Here is an 18,803-nt window from a genome sequence, read left to right on the forward strand (position 1 = left end):
CAGGGGGCACAGTGTATGCCAGAGGTCTACAGAAACATGTTGTTTATTGATCTCCAGGCTGTATTTTTCAGGAGACAATGGATTTCTGGTTAGCAAAGCAGAACACCATTACATGAATGAAGGCGCTGTATCTGTGCCTGATGAAATGTAACACAGAAAGTCATTTGAGACAGGGAGATGCTCTGTGTGTGGAAGACAACTGGGTATAACTACACCGATCACTGACTAAGGGAACCGTTTACAAGCAGGGAGTACCCTTGGAATACGAAGGTGAAATGACTGACCCTGTGAGTCAGAGCTGCTTCTTTTGTGCTGCAGGATGTAATTCTTGTATAGCAAAGCAGTGATTCTACTCACGTCTGCAAACGAGGAACTGCAGAGTAGCCTTTCAACAGAGAAACAAATTATTTCCAATGGGAGCGTGTCAGAGCCTTTACTCACATGTTTCATGTTGTAAATAAAACAGTGGCCTTTCTATTCCAGACATGGAGCTATTGGGAAGGGGAACAGACCAGGCTGTGGGAACATACCAGTCTCAAGGTCATGGTTCTTTTGCCCTGCCACTTTTTTCAGTTATCCCATTTACTCCAAATAGCCAAAGAAAAACAGAGGTGATGTGCAAATAATTGATTTTAAAACAATCCTAGAGAAAACAGCTTTATGGCAAAGTATGTTATTCTTTGTCTTTAAATTACACACACGCACACAAAGATAGGTAGGTGAGAGTCTGCAAAAAAATCAATTGCGCTTCAGGAGTAACAGAGCTGATCAAGGGTTAAACTGAATAAATCTGTCTAGTGTTGAATTGGTGTGGTTCTGAATAGAAAGAGCCCCTAACCAAAGTGTGTATTCCCTGGATCTCTGAAATAACTTGGAATCTAAGCAAAACACTGATGTTTTGGCCCAACTCTGATCTTAAGCGGTGTGGGTTTCCTTCATACCATAAAGAGTGATATATTGCACTTATTTTGCTTAGAACTACTTATCCCTGCAGGATGATGGTGCCAACCCGTTACTCTCAGAGCAGAGGCCATGCAGAAGGAGCGGGGGCAGCACAGGATACAGCAGCAACACAAGCTTTGCTGCAGCTTGGTCTGAAGCTGTGTTTAACAAAACCCAGGAAACCCATCTGCGAACAATCTTGTCACCAGAGTCCCCTGCTGGGCAGTCCGGAGAACTGCAGTAAGACAGAAAACTGCTCAAGAAAACTACCCTTCTTAGATATTCTAATGGATTATATTACAGTGATTTAAAGTGCTTTGCAGAGTATTTGCAGCCCTGCTATGTAGTGGTCAGAGTGGCATTTGGGACTGTAGATGGAAGTGCGTGCAGGTGTGCAGGGGATTCCTTACCATTGAGAAGCCAAGTGATCTGAGGTACAGGTACCCCTCCGACACAGCACTGCAGCACGAAGTCTTCCCCTTCACTCACAGTGCATCCTTTCAAGACACTGGAAAAGCATGGAGCAACCTCTTGAACTTTAGGCCCTTTAAAACCAAAATGAAAAGAGTTCCTTTAACCCAAAATGAAAAAAAATTATGTTTACCACTTAGTGACTTTCTCTGGGTATGCTTAGGTGAAGTGGCTGGGCTAACAGATTCATCACATGCAAACAAGCAAGAAAAAAGAAATCAAAACCATGGTGAAATGTTTTTTTGGGAAATAATTTTGAGCAATGGACTGGTATAAAGAGAGGGTTCTTTTATAATCTACAAGGCAGGCATTGACAGCCCTCAAACTATATTTACATGGTGGTTTTCTATGTCATAATCCACCATCTGCAGCCAATCAGTGTATGCGACATATTACCAGAGAACTCAGCGCAAAGAACAGGAAGGATAATTCTTCTCTCCTCTTGTTTGTCTTCTCCCAGTCCCTCTCTCAAATTTCCCCTGGCTGGCAGTGAAACAGGGTGGCTTAAGGATGCAGTTTACTGGTCTCTCATGAGACAGAAAGAAAGTATCTTGGGTATCCTGGTTTAACCTCAGGCAGAGCAAATAGAGAAATGTTGCATACATTATCATAGCTCCAGGTCAAAACCTAAAACCAGGTGAAAAGATGAGAATTGAGGACAGGATTTGCTAAGAGGCCAACCAAGCTTTCAACCACACCAGTAAGACAGTGCCTTCAAGCTCAAAATAATTTGTCACTGGGAAACTAACTTGAATTTAGCAGGACACAATTCTCATTCCTCCACTTTTCTTCATGTTTGCTGTACTGAACAGGATTGGTTTGTGCTTGCAAAGCATTTCAGATATACAGTGTCCTATAGAAATTCTAAATACCTCAAAAAGAACTGAATACTGAACAACGAAATAAAATCTTTTGCAACCTGTATCGAATACAAGCATTAATTAAAAACCTCAGTGGAGAAAAGGCCTCCCTATGTACAAACATTAAAGGAGATGGTTTTATCTATACAAACAACAACAAGTCAGAAGAGAAACTGATCCAGAAAGTGGATTGTCGGCTGTCCTACATCACATTATTCACAGAGCTAGGAATCAGAATTAACCTGCATTGAGAAGTCGTAATAGACATTTTGCCGTCACCATCCTCTGACAGTTTAGAAAAGCCCAACCACAGGTTTCAAAGTGCAGATGGACTCATGAGAACTTACTTCTGACAGTTAACAACCAGCTGGTGGAAGTCTGGCCTTTGGGATTGAAAGCTGCACAGCTGTAAGATCCGCTGTCCCCCAAGCAGGCTTTCTTTAACCATAGGCAATGAATTCCATCTTCTTCATATATCTGGACATCTTCTCCAGCTTTAATAGGCTCACCCTCTTTGAACCACTCCACATCCGGTTTTGGTTTCCCTGAAACTAGACAATCAGCTATTTGAATTCTTATGAACACGTGTTCCCCTTAGTGTAATTCTGTTTTTGCTTAAGTGTACATTAGGTATAATTAACATTTATATAACTACGCAAACCTTAATGAGCAAGTAATACACAAAACTATCTTCAAAAAGATTGATTGATATTTCTGATCTTCCAAAACCTCTCAGCCAGTCCATCTTTTAACACAGCAAGTATCTGGCAACTTGAAAAACTCCAAGCACCTCTATCTGAAAAATGTTCCTCTAGAAGTCAGAGAGAAAATGGATGTGATGAGATATTATAGAGGAGAAAGAAAGAAATAAATTTCTCCCCATTCCTTCCTACCCTGCTAAATTGTTTTCTTTGAGCACCTAGCAGTACTTTGCAATCCATGGAACCTACGACTGAGGTTGTCTATTTTGATACTGTTCAGCCTGGAGAAGAAAAGGCTTGAAGGGGGCTCTCATCAATATATATGAATATCTGAAGGGAAGGTGTAAAGTAGTCAGAGCCAGGTTCTTTTCAGTGATAGGACTAGAGGTGATGAGCACAAACTGAAGCACAGGAGATTCTGTCTGAGGAAGGGGGCAGATTACCGTTGCACCCACCAATGCAGCAAAAATTGGAATATCCATTGCGTACATCAGAAAGCAGGAAATGTACTTTTTTTCTGTGCATTTTCTCCACTAGAAGTTACTATTCAGAAAATATTCTCTTTCCTGCTCAGTAGAGAAAAAGGACATTGGAATCCACAGAGAATTAGTAAGAACAGTTGAGATGAGAGAACCTCCAAAAGCTGGGGAGAGAAGAAAAAAATAATCCAGCCTGGCAGGTAGAAGCCTCCTTAAAAGTGTAACAGCATTTCCATTGTCCATTTGTCCATTGCAACCAGGCATCAGAGGTGGCTTTGAAACCAACCCTGGTCACCCCTTGCGGAGAGGATTCTCAGGAAAGAGGGTTTCTCAGATTACTTATTAAAGCACACTAGGGACATTCCCCTGTAACTTCCCTTGCCTTTGGACATAGGAGCTTGTGCTTTGAGTCCAAAGCCAAATGCAAAGGCATTCACCGACTTCAATAACAACTGAATGATGTCCTTGGTTTCTGTGCAACAGGGATTACATTTCCCCACCAAACAGGACCATGAAGTAGTTAAAGCTTGCAAAGTTTTTGAGATGCTCTGATGGAAGTCAATACACGTTCCCAGTACTAACATACCTGAAAAAACAAACTATTCAAAAGGTGCCAGGATCTTTGGAATATTTTATTCTCTCCTTATCCTCTGGGCTTGTCACATAAATCGTATTCTTTACTCATGGGACAACAACTATCAAGAAATGAAATAATTTACCGTGATTTTGTAGTGATTTTTTTTTTTCCTCCAGAGACGTAAAAAACAATTCCTCTCTCACTTGCACTTTAAAGTGCAAATATTACTTTAAAAAATAGTAGAGAAGTGTTTGATAATTTCTTTCTTTTAAACTGTAATTAAAAAAAGTGTTCCAAGTCTACTATCTGGATTGCGCAAAATGCAGCTCTCATTACTCTTCTGAGAGGTTAAAACCCAGACAAATTCTGCAGAGTAAACTCTAAACCTCCCTTTTAATTCTAACTTTATCATTTCAGCTGCTAGGAAGCATGCAGACCAGCCTTGAGTTGACCCAATATGTAGATGCCACAAGGAAAATGCAGTGACAGATTGTAGATTCTTACATGATCATTTTTTTTGGCTCGAGGGCCATGTAACTGATTACACTTATGGAAAGGGTACCGTCCATTTTCTCTCTTGCACCCTCATATAAGACACCCTAAAACTACCTCCTAGAAAGAGTGGCATTGAATACACCTGTGGAAACCCCAGATAAGAGAAGGGATGGACATTAAGGTACAGAATATTTTGAACATTGCGTTGAGAAGAGTATTGTGGAAACAACATGAGATTCTGCACCTATTTCCAAAATGCTTTAGGAGGAGAACAACTTGCAATGAAGAAGGAATTGGTTCCCCACTCCCACACGTAGAAGAGGAACCTGATTAACCCCAGGGCTCTGATAACTTTCATCTCTTTACCTTTGCTCTTGAATTTAATCTCCTGGCCTTCTGATGCTTCCAGGCTCTGTGGACGGCTCTCAAACTGAGGTGGAATTCCCAGAGGCTCTCTCTTCTCCTCCATTACAGTTTTCCGGGCTCCAGATCTGTTTTCTCCTTCTCTACTCCTTTGACTGAGTTGCCCTGTCGGAGACAAGGTTTGTTGAGCTGACACCAGGGGCTGCACAGCCCTTCTCCTGTCTTCACTCTGTCTGATGAAAGTGGCCTGGGGTTCTGCCTTTGGTTCTGGCTGCAGTTTGACAGCTTGTAGTGTGATGGTGCTTGAAGTTTTCTGCAAGACCTGAGATCCCTTTTTTCCTTCTTTAGGTTCTGGAGGAGACACTGCAATGGCTTCTTGGTGCTGTCCCTGCTTACTGTCTTTGGCTTCTCTGGTGATGTACAAGGTCTCTTTCCTTGCTGATGCCCTGTCTTTGGTTTCAACCATGAGTTCGGTGCTGCTGGATTTCAGCTCTTTAGCAATCCCATTGCTAGTTGCCTGTTTGAATTCTGAACTTTCAACAGCTTTAACAGCAAGTGTTGTTGGTTTTGGTGGCATGCTGGAGGAAAAGGATAAGTTTAAAGATATATGACAGTGAATAAAGACTAACTACTCTCAGCAACAATATAAACATACAAGCCCTTAGCAAAGAAGATGAACTAATTAGCCTTTAGTTTCCTTCATACGGATTAAGAACATGGTTGAAAGAGGTGAATGACAAAGCTTCATAGTACGTGATCCGTGCTCAGACACTGTCATAACTGGAATTTCTGGATACAAATCCACTGCTCAGGTTCTGACATTTTTTGTTATTCAGACACTGACCTTGCATCCACTGCTTTAGATAGAGAACAATTACAGAAGGCCCTGGAGTGACCATGATGTAACACTGCCTCATGCTTTAATAAATTGCGGTCAAATATAATTATAGCTCAAAATGCCACATAGCATTGTTCCCTAAAGGGAAATTAAAATGTAAATTCTGCATTGAATTTACTGTTTCTAATTATGGTATCCTGTAATTTAGGTGATTTCAAAAGAGAACTGATCAGAAAACTTGACTAAAGTCTAAGGGAGGGAGAGGGGTTTTGTCAAAAAAAAAAAAAATCAATTGACTGGATATAACAATATCAGCTACAGTTTTATTAGGAAGAGGAATTATTATGGATCTTCTGCTCAGTATTTTGGGAGCACAAGGATAGCTGACTAACTGGGACTTGAATCTAAGTTTCCTTCATTGAAGTTGACTGCCCTGACCACTAAGCTCTTACCTGTCGAGTGTTGTGTCTATCTCACACTTCCAAAGTATTACTCCATGGCAGAATTGGGACATATTTGAAATTAGAGGAGTAATTTCTAGCCCTGCTCTGTTTTGCTATGCTTAGTGTCAATGACTTATTCTCTCGGGGATATTCAGGATATTTATTGTGGTACTTTATTCAGTCAGAGTTAAATGTACTAGAGAAATAATGCCTACGAGATTTGCAGTTACAACTGTAAGATGCATATATATATATATATATATATATACACACACACTTCTTTTTTTTTTTTTTTTTTTTTTTGTAAATTGATAGAGGAGGCAAAACTCCAATGGAGAACCCAGAACACAGGGAGCTCTGGCTATAGGGCTGGACAGTTTCATTTACACTAAACATATTTTAAGGTATGTTCCTAAAACTCACACAGACCTGAAAAACAGGGTATCACGGCATTTTCAGATCCACTTTGCAGTGGACATGGAGTTAGGACAATGTAAACATGCCATTTTGAAATCCCATCCAAGCCATATGAGGACAGATTAAATACCCTGAAGACTGTAAAGCAACGGGCCTTCCTGAAAGCATCTTACATAGTCAGCTTAGAGCATTTAATTCCTTCATTTTCTATTCATGAAGACAGAGCATTTTACTCTTTTTTTTTTTTTTTTTTAATTATGGTCATTTAACTTTAAAAATCTTGATAAACCCCTAAAATATGGAATATTTTGTTTCTTGTTATTTTACCCATACTTTTGTATATATTTTCAGACATCAGCAAATACCATGGACATACCACGTTTTACTGATGGCAGCAAAGAACAACGAGCTTCAGTACTGACAAGTTGCATGCAGGTTTTTGACTCCAAAGAGGAAGTTTGTTCAACTGGTACAGACCATTTCTCCTCACATAGTTTCTGCTCAGATTATATGTAAGTATTTGGCTACATGGGGACAGTGAGTATAAAGCCATCTAAATTTTGCTTTCCTAAACAGACCAGAACTCTGTGCTTCATAGTGTTGCCACCAGTTCCACCAACTATTTCATAGGAGTCTACCAGGACAACTGAATTTGGCAGTAAGAGAGAATCTAATCCCAAGTAAACATCAACTTCTAAATACAGACTGATTTAAAATATTTATCATTTTGTGAGGAAGACTCATGCCGTAAATGTCAAAATCAGTGCACTGCGATTAAATATTCTGAGAAAGTACTCTAGTAAAAACGTACCATGGTGCCTGAGCATACGTGTCAGTCTTATCTGGACCTGAAGAAAAAAAAAGGAAAAAACAGGTAACTTAAACATACAGTACTGTACACAATTCCATAAATTTGAAAGATTTTAAGCAAATAATATAGTTAAGAACCTTCATTCTTCATATTTTCAATCAATTGAAGTAAAGATTCACTATCCCCACACCTGAAATTTTATATGGACAAGAGCAAGCTGCTTGGCTGAAACACAAAGAGGGCTTGATCCATTTTGAGACATTGTTGGGTCAGGTAAGTTCCCAAGTCCCTTGAGAACTAAAGTTTCTGTGAACCTCAAAGGGTCCTTGTTAGGGGTGAGAGGTAAGCAAGAGATTCCAGCTTGGAGGCAGCTCATCAAATCGTATGGGAACTCCACAGAGCTTGTAGAATTGGAGAAAGACAAACCATCAGTACTACATCTGGGCATGCCCGCAGTGAAGCTGCAGCTGTCCTCTGCTAAAACACAAACCCAATTTAACGGTAGTAAAATCTCCCCAAACCTGCGCCCACCTATAAACTTTTACCAACTCATTGGGTGTGTAGCAAGTATTATCATGTTTAATATGAATAACACAAAATCTTATATATCACATTTCTTCACTTTGTGACACCACCAGGAAATCTGGGAAAATGCCTGAGCTATATGGATTTGCCAAGGTACTTCATCAATTTCCTCATTGTAATAGGGCATGTTCTTAGTTCATATGTGTGTAATCCTCCATGCATTCTCTCAAACCTTGACAGTACTTGTTTGTCTGGGGGGCAGCATGAGATAATAAACAGTTGGGAGGGGAGAAATACCACCCCAGGTCAAGTACTAACCAAGTCTCTCGATTTTTCCCTAGTTAAATCTACAAGATACAGCTTGTTTTCTTCTGATCAGATCAAGGTTGCATCTACGCAGTTGTCAGCTATTAGACTAGAAACTACAGCAGAGATACATGTGATAATGAATTTACAAGATAATAAATTTTGCAAGTCATCAACAAATACTCCACAAAAATGCTTTCAGAGTCTTTTCCTCAGGAAAAAGTCAAAAAACATATGATGAATGATACCCTGATTTCCACTGTGTTTTGCAAGCAAAAATCCACATCTAAATGCTTGAACTTGCCACACTATTCAGAGTGACTAAAAGAATATATTTACACACACACAATAGTTGCAGTGAGAGAGGGAAATAATTCATTGGCTTCACTTAAATAAACCTGTCAATAAACAGTAAACTAAATTCTTCATATAAAAATTAATGCTGAAAAGAGACTGGATAAATACAGAAGAAGTTGAATTATTTCTTGTTGCAAACAATACCATGCAACCCTGTCAATTAAAAGAACATTTTTCCTCTTCCTCTCCACTTTCTGCTATTGGAACTTAGGGGAAAAATTTAACTCTTAGAAGAAGATTATCTATATATGAGATTGCATGGATTTAAAATAAAATGTAGTAATTCTGAGCCACTTGATTGTCTGCTAGCACCTTGAACCACCTCCTATGACCTGATTTAATTGATAATGAAAGAATTAGGTATTATATATCGTGGTTAGGTAAGTGGAATCATCCGATTAGTCAAGTACATTGCAAGAGAGTGCCCTTTTTAGTGACCTGTACTAATCCAAGAAAGAATGCCTGCATTATTCAGAGATGTGGTCAGCATCTGAAGCAAACATATACCACAACTGACTTTGTGACCCCAGTTCCGCATCAGCTCTCAAGGCAGACATACCCATTGCACAACAGACAGCTCAACACTTCAGGGAGAGCAAGTAAGGATTGAGTTTCATGTTTAGAAAAAAAGGCTTATTGAACAAAATGGCCCATTCTATAAAACATCAGTTGAATAGGCAACCTGTAGAAGCTCCTTCCACAATGGCTTCATCAGACGGGAACTTACAGATAAAAAGTACAGCTTTAACTCGTAAAGACTAGTTGTGGTTTTGAGAATCTCAAGTGTAAATCCTCTTGTTATTTTTATTTTTGATGTCTTACAGAGTGACAGGATTGATGTGAACCTAAAAATATTGCATCAAAAAAATCCTTGCTGGGTGTGTGTGTAACCCACTGATCTTATGACTACAGCTGAAGCCAGCAGCTCTTGACTTAATTATTTAGTTGGGTCCAGTGACTGTTTACCCACTGACTGATGAAATTCCTCTTTAGTGTGGTTGCTGAAGGCTGTATGATTTTTAGGCTGATGCAAAGGACATACTAAGCAGCACCAAACTGCAAAATGGATTGTGTGTATATATATATATATGTCTCCTAAATTATTTATACAAAGACATTTATTTCCTTTAACAGCAGTGAAATTAAGCAGGATTGGGAGTTAGAAAGCCTGGATTTTAACTTTATTAAGCTGCTTTTTCTCTCTTACAGTTTAGTCTTATGCTCCTTTACTTTTCTTTCCTGGTCTACAAATACAGATACAATTTTGTTTCCCAAAGTGGGGCTGGTATAAACATGTATCTGGTGTTGGTACTCAACAAATACAAAATTAATTACTGATTATAATGACAAGCACAAGGCTTTCATTCTCTGAAATTAAAATATATGTTCAACACATATGGAGGTCAAAAATCACAGTAGAAATAAAAAGTTGGTTTTAAAGAAGGTTGTTACCAAGAATTTGGATAGCCTTTTTCCCATTGAACTAACACGATGGCACTGCAAGCTATCACAGTATCATTTAATGAAGAGAGAGGAAAATAGTGTGGAAAACCAAATGCTTATACTGAGAACACAACCAAAGATATTGTAAAGCAATATCTGGTTCACTTGTGCTCTGTCCTGTAAACTCTGTGCTGTACCTTGAACGGTGAGCTCTGCAGACACAGATGCCTTCCCAGCGCTATTTACCACTGTGCACGTGTAAACTCCTGAATCAGCGAGCTGAGCATTTTGGATTTCCAGGAAGTGGATGCCTGTTTTCTCAAACATGTTGAAACGCTCATTTTGCTGCAACAGAATATCACCCTGCAAATATCACAAGACACCATGAGACAGCTAGCTATTAGTAAGAAAAGGGGAGAAAGAACTTTTTTGGTAAAATATGAGGTCAAAATGCCTTTCTCCTATCTTTTAGCCAAATTCCTTCAATCAATAATACTCAGATGGTATAAACAAAACACTGTGTCCAAAAGTTCTATAACTCACGTCTGCAGGAGGTTGCTTTTATCTGCATTTTGCCACCCACACATCTCAGTTTGGTTTTGGCTTTTCATTATTTACTGTATCCATATACCTAGAAAAATTTCTTTTCACTGTATGTGAAACTCAACAGTTTTCTGTTCATGTTTGTTCCAGGAAGTCAAACATTACACTTTTAAGCAAAAACTTCCAAGTTGGAGAGTAGTCCTCTATCCCTCAATAACTCTTTTATGCTGTATCACTTCAGCAAGAGGAAAAAATTCTTCACAAGATGACCTCATCAGCGGCCAGGTGAGGCTGGCAGAAGGCAGTAGGCATACATTAGGAGGCATTGCTACAACACAGCTCCTTTGTGGTGCCACACAGGAATTAAAACAAAGGCTACAGCTTTGAGGCAGGAAGAAATGCATGTAGTTCTATGCTCTCTGTTACACAGATTAGATGGTCAGAATGACAATTTTTGCCTTTAAATTCTATGAAATAATTGACCAACACCTCATTTGTGAGTAAATCAGTGCTTCTGCTTCAGCACCATCAGTTAAAGGAGTCCCCTGCTACCAGGCACCACAGATCTTCCTATCCTAAGTTTAGGAAGGGAAAGTGTACAAATCTACGATTTGTAGGGCTTTGATCAGTAAACGTTTGGGAAACACCACAATGTTTTCAGACACTGTCATTGCTGAAGTCTCTATCGATGTACTTCTACCTGGGTGCTATAAGTCCTATTTGAACAAAAAAAAAAAAGCTAGTTCACATCAGGGGTTTGGTGGCAATACAGTAGAAGCTTCTGTTCTTTGCAATGTAACAATGAGAAAAGGGGAAAGAAAACAATAAGCAGAGTAAGACGTACACAAAAGCTTACTCATTACTTCTAAACAGTGACATTTTAGTTGTTTATAAAGCTTCCGTGCTGGATGGGAGGTGATTGTGTTGGCTGCGCACTAGCCAGATGTGGTCTAGCAGTCATGTAAGTTCTTTCCCATGATGTTGAGGCAGAGCTGAAATTCCTACCACTCCGCAGGACCCTGCAGCACCATCCTGACAGGAGCAGAAACACTTTGTGCCTGAGCTTGTTTGCAGCCAGCCAAAGCACATGCATGGTTACCTGTTAACCCATGCCTTATGAACAGGGATGCAAAAACACGCTTCACAACAACAGCCTACAAATAAAACTCTGTTAAAAAGCAACAGCATATTTGCACTTTACAGAGTATATGAATTGTTGAAAGACAGCTTCATGGTGCTCAAAACAGGTGCTAAAATGATGTTATGAAAGCCTAAATAAAATAAATTTAAACAAAAGCAATGGGTTGAGGATAACTTCAAGAGAGTGGACTAGGTGTCTGCAGGCCAGCAATGGCATGACTACTCAACTCCTGAACAACACACCTGTGGTATTTTACAGAATAGTACATGCAGACCTGGAAGTCTTGAAATATGATTTTTAAGGACATAAACATGAACAGAACTCATGGAGCTGCTAATAGCAAGAACTCTGCATACTTCATTCATTTGCTCAGGCAATGAATACCAGATTGTAGAATAACACCTTAGGGAAGCTGACAAACAATTGCAAAATATATAATATAACCTCTAACAAACTGCAAAAACATGTATGGAGAAGTACCAGGTGTAGATCCCAACTGTTGGATTGCTGGTCACTACTTGCTGTTTACTACGCAGCCCTGAACAAAGAGAACTGACTGACAAATCCTGTTTTGTGCTGAGTTGCATGGCTGGAAAACCTGAGCAAGTCCAGTGGGACTGGAAGCGGTTTGTTGTGGCGCAGCTGTGGCGCAGACTGCCCAGGGAGCCAGCAGCCCCAAAGGAACTGCTGGCAACTGGGGGGAGAAGCAGACCCCAGATGGAGCCCCCAGCTGAAGGAGAAGTCTTATTGTCTTAGTTAGTGCTTCGCAGCAAGAGGCTGCTTGTTTTCCGAGATGTGTCCTGTCATTCTTGTCTTACCGACAACATGGCTAAGTCTGGAATAAAGCAATGACCTGGAAGCAGGTGGTGTTGTTGGGTTTTTTTACTATACATACGGCAACTGTCTGATGAAGGCTGAAGGGGAGCAGGATGCCAGCAGAGAAGTCATATATGTGCTCCTCCAAATTAATTACAGTTCTCTAAAATACTAATAGTTTCAGTAACAATGGCCTCATCAGCATAGTATTTAATTATCACCCGAAAGCTCTCTCCTTATTAACAAAAAAAAAAGTGGTTGGAAATCTTGTGTATGCCCAAAGGGGGCACTAGGGCTTCAGTGTGCACTGCTGCTTTAAAAGCCTAATGAATTGTAAATATTGCTTATTTAATATATATATTTTTTTAAAATGACAAATGCTCACAATTACCCATTTTAATGCAGATCTGAAACTGATAGCTCAGATCTCCTTTATTTATGTCAGACACTTTTCTGCCATCACTATTTCAGCAAAGGTCAGACTGAAGCAGTTGAACTGTTGCTCATCTGCCTTGGATTTTTTTTTTTTTTCCAAAATAATCATGCACGCTGAAATCCAATCGTATCTGTTAATTCCTTAACAGTAAATTTTCTTTACAATCCAATTTTATTTCTTTACAAACATCATCTTCATTCTAATGTACAGGCAAAACCCAATGTGAGCGATACAAAAAAGGCAGTTTATGGCTGAGATACTGACATGGAACTTCGGAAATACAGCTGTAATTTTCACAGCTGTCAGAGACTCCTCTGCAACCACAGTCAAAGCATTAAATCCCTTCAGACCTTCTCTGTAAAACAGAGATTATGACAATATTCACATTTGCCATCTTTTGTCTATTTTTCCTATCTATTTAGTAAGATCTTTGGGTAGGTATGTCGCATGCTTGCTGTTTTATAATGGAACCTGGTTCTTGTTTGGTACTTTCAGATGTTTTTTTGAGCAGATATTTTCAACAATGAGACAGATAAAGGAGAAGTTTATACTGAGAAGGAACACAATTATCTTTTGTGTGCTCATTCAGCATAAAAATGAGGAAGAATATTTCTCTCCTTGTATGTAAATTCCCACCATAATGTTTTGCAGTGACGAGTGCATTTCATCCTTTCAAGCCAGAAAATTTCAAAACAGAAAGAAAACATTATTTATTTATTTTAAAAATCATACCTTAAACCAAGTTACTTGAGGCTGAGGTCGTCCTGTTATTTTACATGAGAATTTGCCTGTTTGGCCTTCACGCACAACAACTCTATTGGGTTTTGTAGCAAACTTGGGTGGACTCTCTCCCCAGATGCTTGGCCTGTGCTCCACAGATGGAACAGTGAGTCTTCCCCTGGAAAGACAATTGACATCCTGGTTCTACAGAACAACTGGAAGCTGTTGTGGTTAGAGCACACTTCAGGAAGCATTTCAGACCAATGAGTGTATATAATTGGTGGTAAGCAAATTACAGTTACACTATGTTTTGGCCAATGGAAGAAATGGAAATGCTGGTGATGACTGTTCTTGATTCCTCATGCAACTGAATAATGTGGTGTTACACACCCTCATCCAGCATAGGCATAACTCACATAACACATCCTGGGGACAATTTTGGTTGTTTATAAGCAGAGCCGGGCAAACCAAATGAAAGAAAACACTGCATACGTTTAGTTTTCCCCCTTTTCTGTTTCTTAATTGCCTCCTAAAAGGCTATTTGTGCATAACTGTTCACAGTTCTTTATCATGTAATTTGTTTTGACATTGAGTGTAATGACACAGTAACTTCTGATTTATGAATCAGCAATTTGCTTTTGTGACATTTCTGACATGTCCTGGTAAAGATTTTTGGTTTGGGGAAGGCTTCTGTTTGGAATCTCATTCACTACAACGTTTGCAAAGCAAACATGTAAAGGGCACAAAACCAAAGTATAATACATGCATATCCAGGGTAAACGTCTGTTAAGTGTAAATGCCGAGCTCTACTTACTTGGATGGGACAGCTGGGAAACGACATGTGGAATGAAACTACCCTGACATCAGTGACTGCAGTCCAAAAACCTCCATGACACAGCCATAAAACATCAAACATCAGGCAGTATTATAGCAAGACAAAAAATAAAGGTGCAACTTTAAGTCTGTTAATATCAAAGGGAACACTCACACTCTTTGCTCTGAAGCCCTGGTACCACAGACACATATTAGCAGATGGCAGATGGTGATTTCTCTTTTTTTTTTTTTTTTTTTAAAGCATTAATTTCAAGCAAATGGAACCATTTTCAAGACCTGCTTTTCCAGATGGTCTTTTACCACATGCAAGTAAGATGTGACAATACCTCACCATTTCTACCAGGTGTCAGATATTAACAGAGACTGCATCGCCTTAGTCCATGGTGCTGCCAAGACATGATGGTTGCCATATAGGCAGCTTGAGGTTTCTAAGTAAGAGATGATACCATAATGAAAGGATTTACATGGACAAGAGGACCAGTAAAAATTCTTGGGAGAGAAAAGTGACTGTAAAATGTATATTCATCATATAATATAAATATCTGATAGCTTTTAATATCATCTTCCTCATGTTACCACTAAAAAGGAGCATAAATGTGTATTAAAGAAGCGCAAGAGGCACTTAAAATGGGAAGAAGTGGTTATCCTTTAGAGAGAGTAATTTTACTTGTTTTCCTACTAAAACATACTCAGGTGTTTGTTAAACAACATCAAAGCCAGTGGACTTCTTACCCAGGGGTTTTGGCACTGGATGGCAGGCTATATTTCTTCAAGGAGTTTCCTGTAAGCACAGACCAGAAAGACAGGAGATGAGGAGCCTATCAAGACCATTGGGAATTACAGATACTAAAGACTATGTAAAATATGCATTTCTCCAGGTTTCACACATAAAGGAGGAATGCAACACCTGCAGTATAAAGTTATGTCATCTGCAGCCCAAAATTAGGCTCTCCAATTTCAAAAACAAGTTTTACCATAGTTACCGTCTAACCTCTGGCCTCAGTTAGTAACAACACTGCAAAGTATTCATGCAAAAATATTTTTAAACAAGTGAATGAAACATTGTGTCTGAATTCTACAGCAGTAATTCAAATTAATACAGAAAAAAAAATAAGTTTTTGGACTCTGAAAGAGGTCTTATTTAACTTGTTTTTTTTCAGTCCTGTACTAGCCCAGGCTACCATTTCTGTAAAGTTATTCTTTTTAAAGCACAGTAGCTTATAATGCTTGCTGGAGTGAGCAACAGGGAGAGGTGTAAGAAGTCGTGTAAGCTCAGCGCCATCTACTGCACACAGGATTTCTTGTAAAATAAGTGTTCTGGAGCCTTATAAGAATCTATGTTGCTGTCAGATAGGACAGCCATGCAGGATAGAAAAAGTAGATTGTGTTTCAGTCATTTGTTTTTTCAAGTAGCAGTCAACAACACATAGTGATATCTTTGCTGAGAACAGGAAAAAAACCTGTTCTTTGCTATCTTGCTCTATAGAGGGATTTTTAGAACAAAGAGCATGTAATTCTTAAACTCTGAGAAATTCAGTCATTGGGTACTGCCATGAAATTGCTTTTAAACTGCAGAAAGGCCCAGGTCAGAAAAGCTGTTATAAAAACAGCTTTAAAAAAATCTTCTACCTCCATGGAAACTGTCATTCATAGAAGTTGTCACAATTTAAAACTATGCGGGGGGGGGAAAGCATAATTTTTACAACAGAAGGCAGTAACAATCATGTCAGGTCCATGCATATTTCAGTATGTACTCTGAGGATATCTGTTAGAGATTTTGACTTTGAATAAACCCAAATGCTGGTTGTTTCAGGATTGCTGTGGATTTTTGCTTTGCTTCAAGAATTCAACACAAAGTATTGACCTGAGAAGCTTTGATATTCAACAGATCTCTAACATGACCAAAGAGAGAAGCAGTACAACTGATTTCCATCCTTCCCTGGCTTTGTGTCACTCTTCACATTTAAAATTTGGCAGTTTGCAACTATCTAATATGCAGATGTTCTCTTAAAAATTCCTGGGTTTGATCTTGGCTGTTTCCTGTGTGACATTAAGCGTGCAATTACAACCAGCCGTTCAGCTTAGCAAATGGAAGCACGCATGGAGAACTCCAGAAACCCATTGCCTCAGTGTGCCTGTCTGATAGGCTGTGAAAGAACCAAGATTGCCACAGTTTTTACTGCCTGAGAGAAAATGCCAAATTTCCAGGCCTTTGTTGTGTCCCGAGTGGTGGTGTCCATAGAAATTACGTTTATAGAGAAGTCTTTAAAGCTTGGTCTTTTGTTACCTGAGCATCATCACACATATCTGAAACTGAACACACACTTTATCCAGCCAGAGATCGTAGCTCCCTGCAAAATGTCTGAAGCTGTGAAAAGCAGCTCTTGCAGCAGTGAGAAAGCATGTGTGTACAGTTGCAATTTTAATGAGACAGTTTAACACGGCTTGTTCATTTAATAAAATGCTACAATAATCACAACATTATAAGTACCCTCTTACCTTCCACTGTCAGCTCCACAGTCACTTGACGAATCCCACCGTCATTTGCAGCCTCACAGGTATATTTACCACTGTCACCTTCCTGTACATCTTTGATTACCAAGCTGAATATCCCCCGAATGCTGCGGTCCATGACATAATGGTCCCCCTCCGGGACAGGGTGCCCATTTCTGTACCATGTGATCTGAGGCTCTGGGTAGCCTCTGACCTGGGAAGATGTGAGAGCGAAGAAAGAAGGCAAACACAACAGATGATGGCATTAGGAAGAAATGTTGGACATTTAGCAATGCAGTGGAAAATTCTTGACACAGGAGCTGTTAAACACATACTCTTTGCAAGCCAAATGGCAGAACATAATAAAATGAAAAAACTCTTGGATAAGTCAAACTGTTAAAATCATAAGACAGATACCAACACAGAAAAGTTTCCCACTAGAATGGTTTACCTGCAGAAGCACAATGACAGTGCCAATGAATAATTCTGACACCTGGGTCCCCATCCTCAAGGGCTGTAGTGCTACTATCTCTCTAATATGCAAGATTGAAAGACCAAAAATTTCCAGCATGGTTTCTAGCCAAGGATCAGGCTTATATTGTAAATCTGTATGGACCCCTGCAGTTTTCAAATGTGCTAAGATATATTAGCTGCTGACAATATACAGGCAAGAAATGCAGACACATACCAAAATTTGTCTTGATCTTTAAAAGCAGAAGATAAGGAGTTGCCATCTGAGAAAGTGCCATTAAGGGTCATTCTCATGTTACAGTGGTAGGAGGACTATAAAGACCTAGAGGTATTCACACAAACACACTGCTCAACTTCAAGAGTTTTGTGATCTACTGTGATCTACTGGTAGCCCAAAGAAGAGTTTTCAACAAAATGAGCCAGTCCTGTGCTCATTAAACAGCAACTGTATTAATATATCCTTGCCTGCTATGGTATTAATGATACCTTCAGATTTGCAGGCAGACTCTCAGTTGGCATAACTGAGAATAGAGCTATTGATTTCAGCTGAACTGTTGAAACCTGCTGAGGATCTGCGGATTTTTTTCATTAAAAAAGGGAAAAGCAGACATACACCAGTTTCCAAGAAAGAATTAACGCATCCGGTAAAGGTTCTTCCTCTGCTTTGTGAGAGATGTCATCCTCTTTGAAGGTCACTTTAGCACACTTCCCCAGTCATCATAGCAACTCCTTATTACAATATTTCCCCCCCTTCTTCCCTATTTCCCCACTCTGATGTGTTACTTCTCCATCTTCTGACTCCTTGATCCTTTGCCTACATGTCATAAAGTAACTGAGTGGATCAAGATGAGCTGGGATGAGTAATAGCTGTGGCTGTGTTTGCTCACTGGGAAAGGAGCAATGTTGCATTTTGAACTATGTTATCCAGTCTTGGCAAGTGAACAGGATGTCCCTTCAACCTCCAGGTGGGTAAAATATTGATGATCTGTCTCAACTGGAAGAAGGCTTGGTTGTGGCTTGCACAAATTCCTCCTAGCATTCTCCTCTCAGTTTCAAATCAGCATTTCAGCTCTACTTTCTTCTGACTGCACAGCACTTACTTTCCAAATTACAATCTTTAGCTAACCAACCTTACCCTTTCTAAGTTTCTCTTCTTCCTAAACCTTTCATTTTTAATCCAGCCCCACCTGTCTCCAGCTGGGTTTCTCATCTGTTGGATCTTAACCAACAGCTGTCAGAAATTTTTCTCTTTCCTTTAATTCCTTCAGTATCAGTTCAGACAAATTAATTTTGCCATTGATGTGGCAACCCTGTCTTCCTG

General features: G+C 39.5%; 1 protein-coding gene across 4 annotated transcripts in view; it reads right to left on the minus strand.

Annotated features, from left to right (window-relative positions):
* MYLK (myosin light chain kinase) overlaps positions 1-18,803 on the minus strand; it is a 208,371-nt gene that overhangs the window by 103,475 nt on the left and 86,093 nt on the right. For 3 of the 4 annotated variants that reach the window (XM_082056741.1, XM_082056743.1, XM_082056744.1), the window contains exons 3-10: positions 17,018-17,225; positions 15,251-15,299; positions 13,697-13,862; positions 10,226-10,391; positions 7,398-7,434; positions 4,892-5,466; positions 2,621-2,836; positions 1,353-1,487 (exon numbers count right to left, since the gene is read on the minus strand). In XM_082056741.1, coding sequence (XP_081912867.1) covers positions 1,353-1,487; positions 2,621-2,836; positions 4,892-5,466; positions 7,398-7,434; positions 10,226-10,391; positions 13,697-13,862; positions 15,251-15,299; positions 17,018-17,225 — 1,552 coding nt within the window. The remainder of the gene's footprint in view (positions 1-1,352; positions 1,488-2,620; positions 2,837-4,891; positions 5,467-7,397; positions 7,435-10,225; positions 10,392-13,696; positions 13,863-15,250; positions 15,300-17,017; positions 17,226-18,803) is intronic. The other variant, XM_082056742.1, reaches the window with a different exon arrangement.

Source organism: Streptopelia decaocto, assembly GCF_964273445.1.
Source record: "Streptopelia decaocto genome assembly, chromosome: 6".
NCBI classification, from domain to species: Eukaryota; Metazoa; Chordata; class Aves; order Columbiformes; family Columbidae; genus Streptopelia; species Streptopelia decaocto.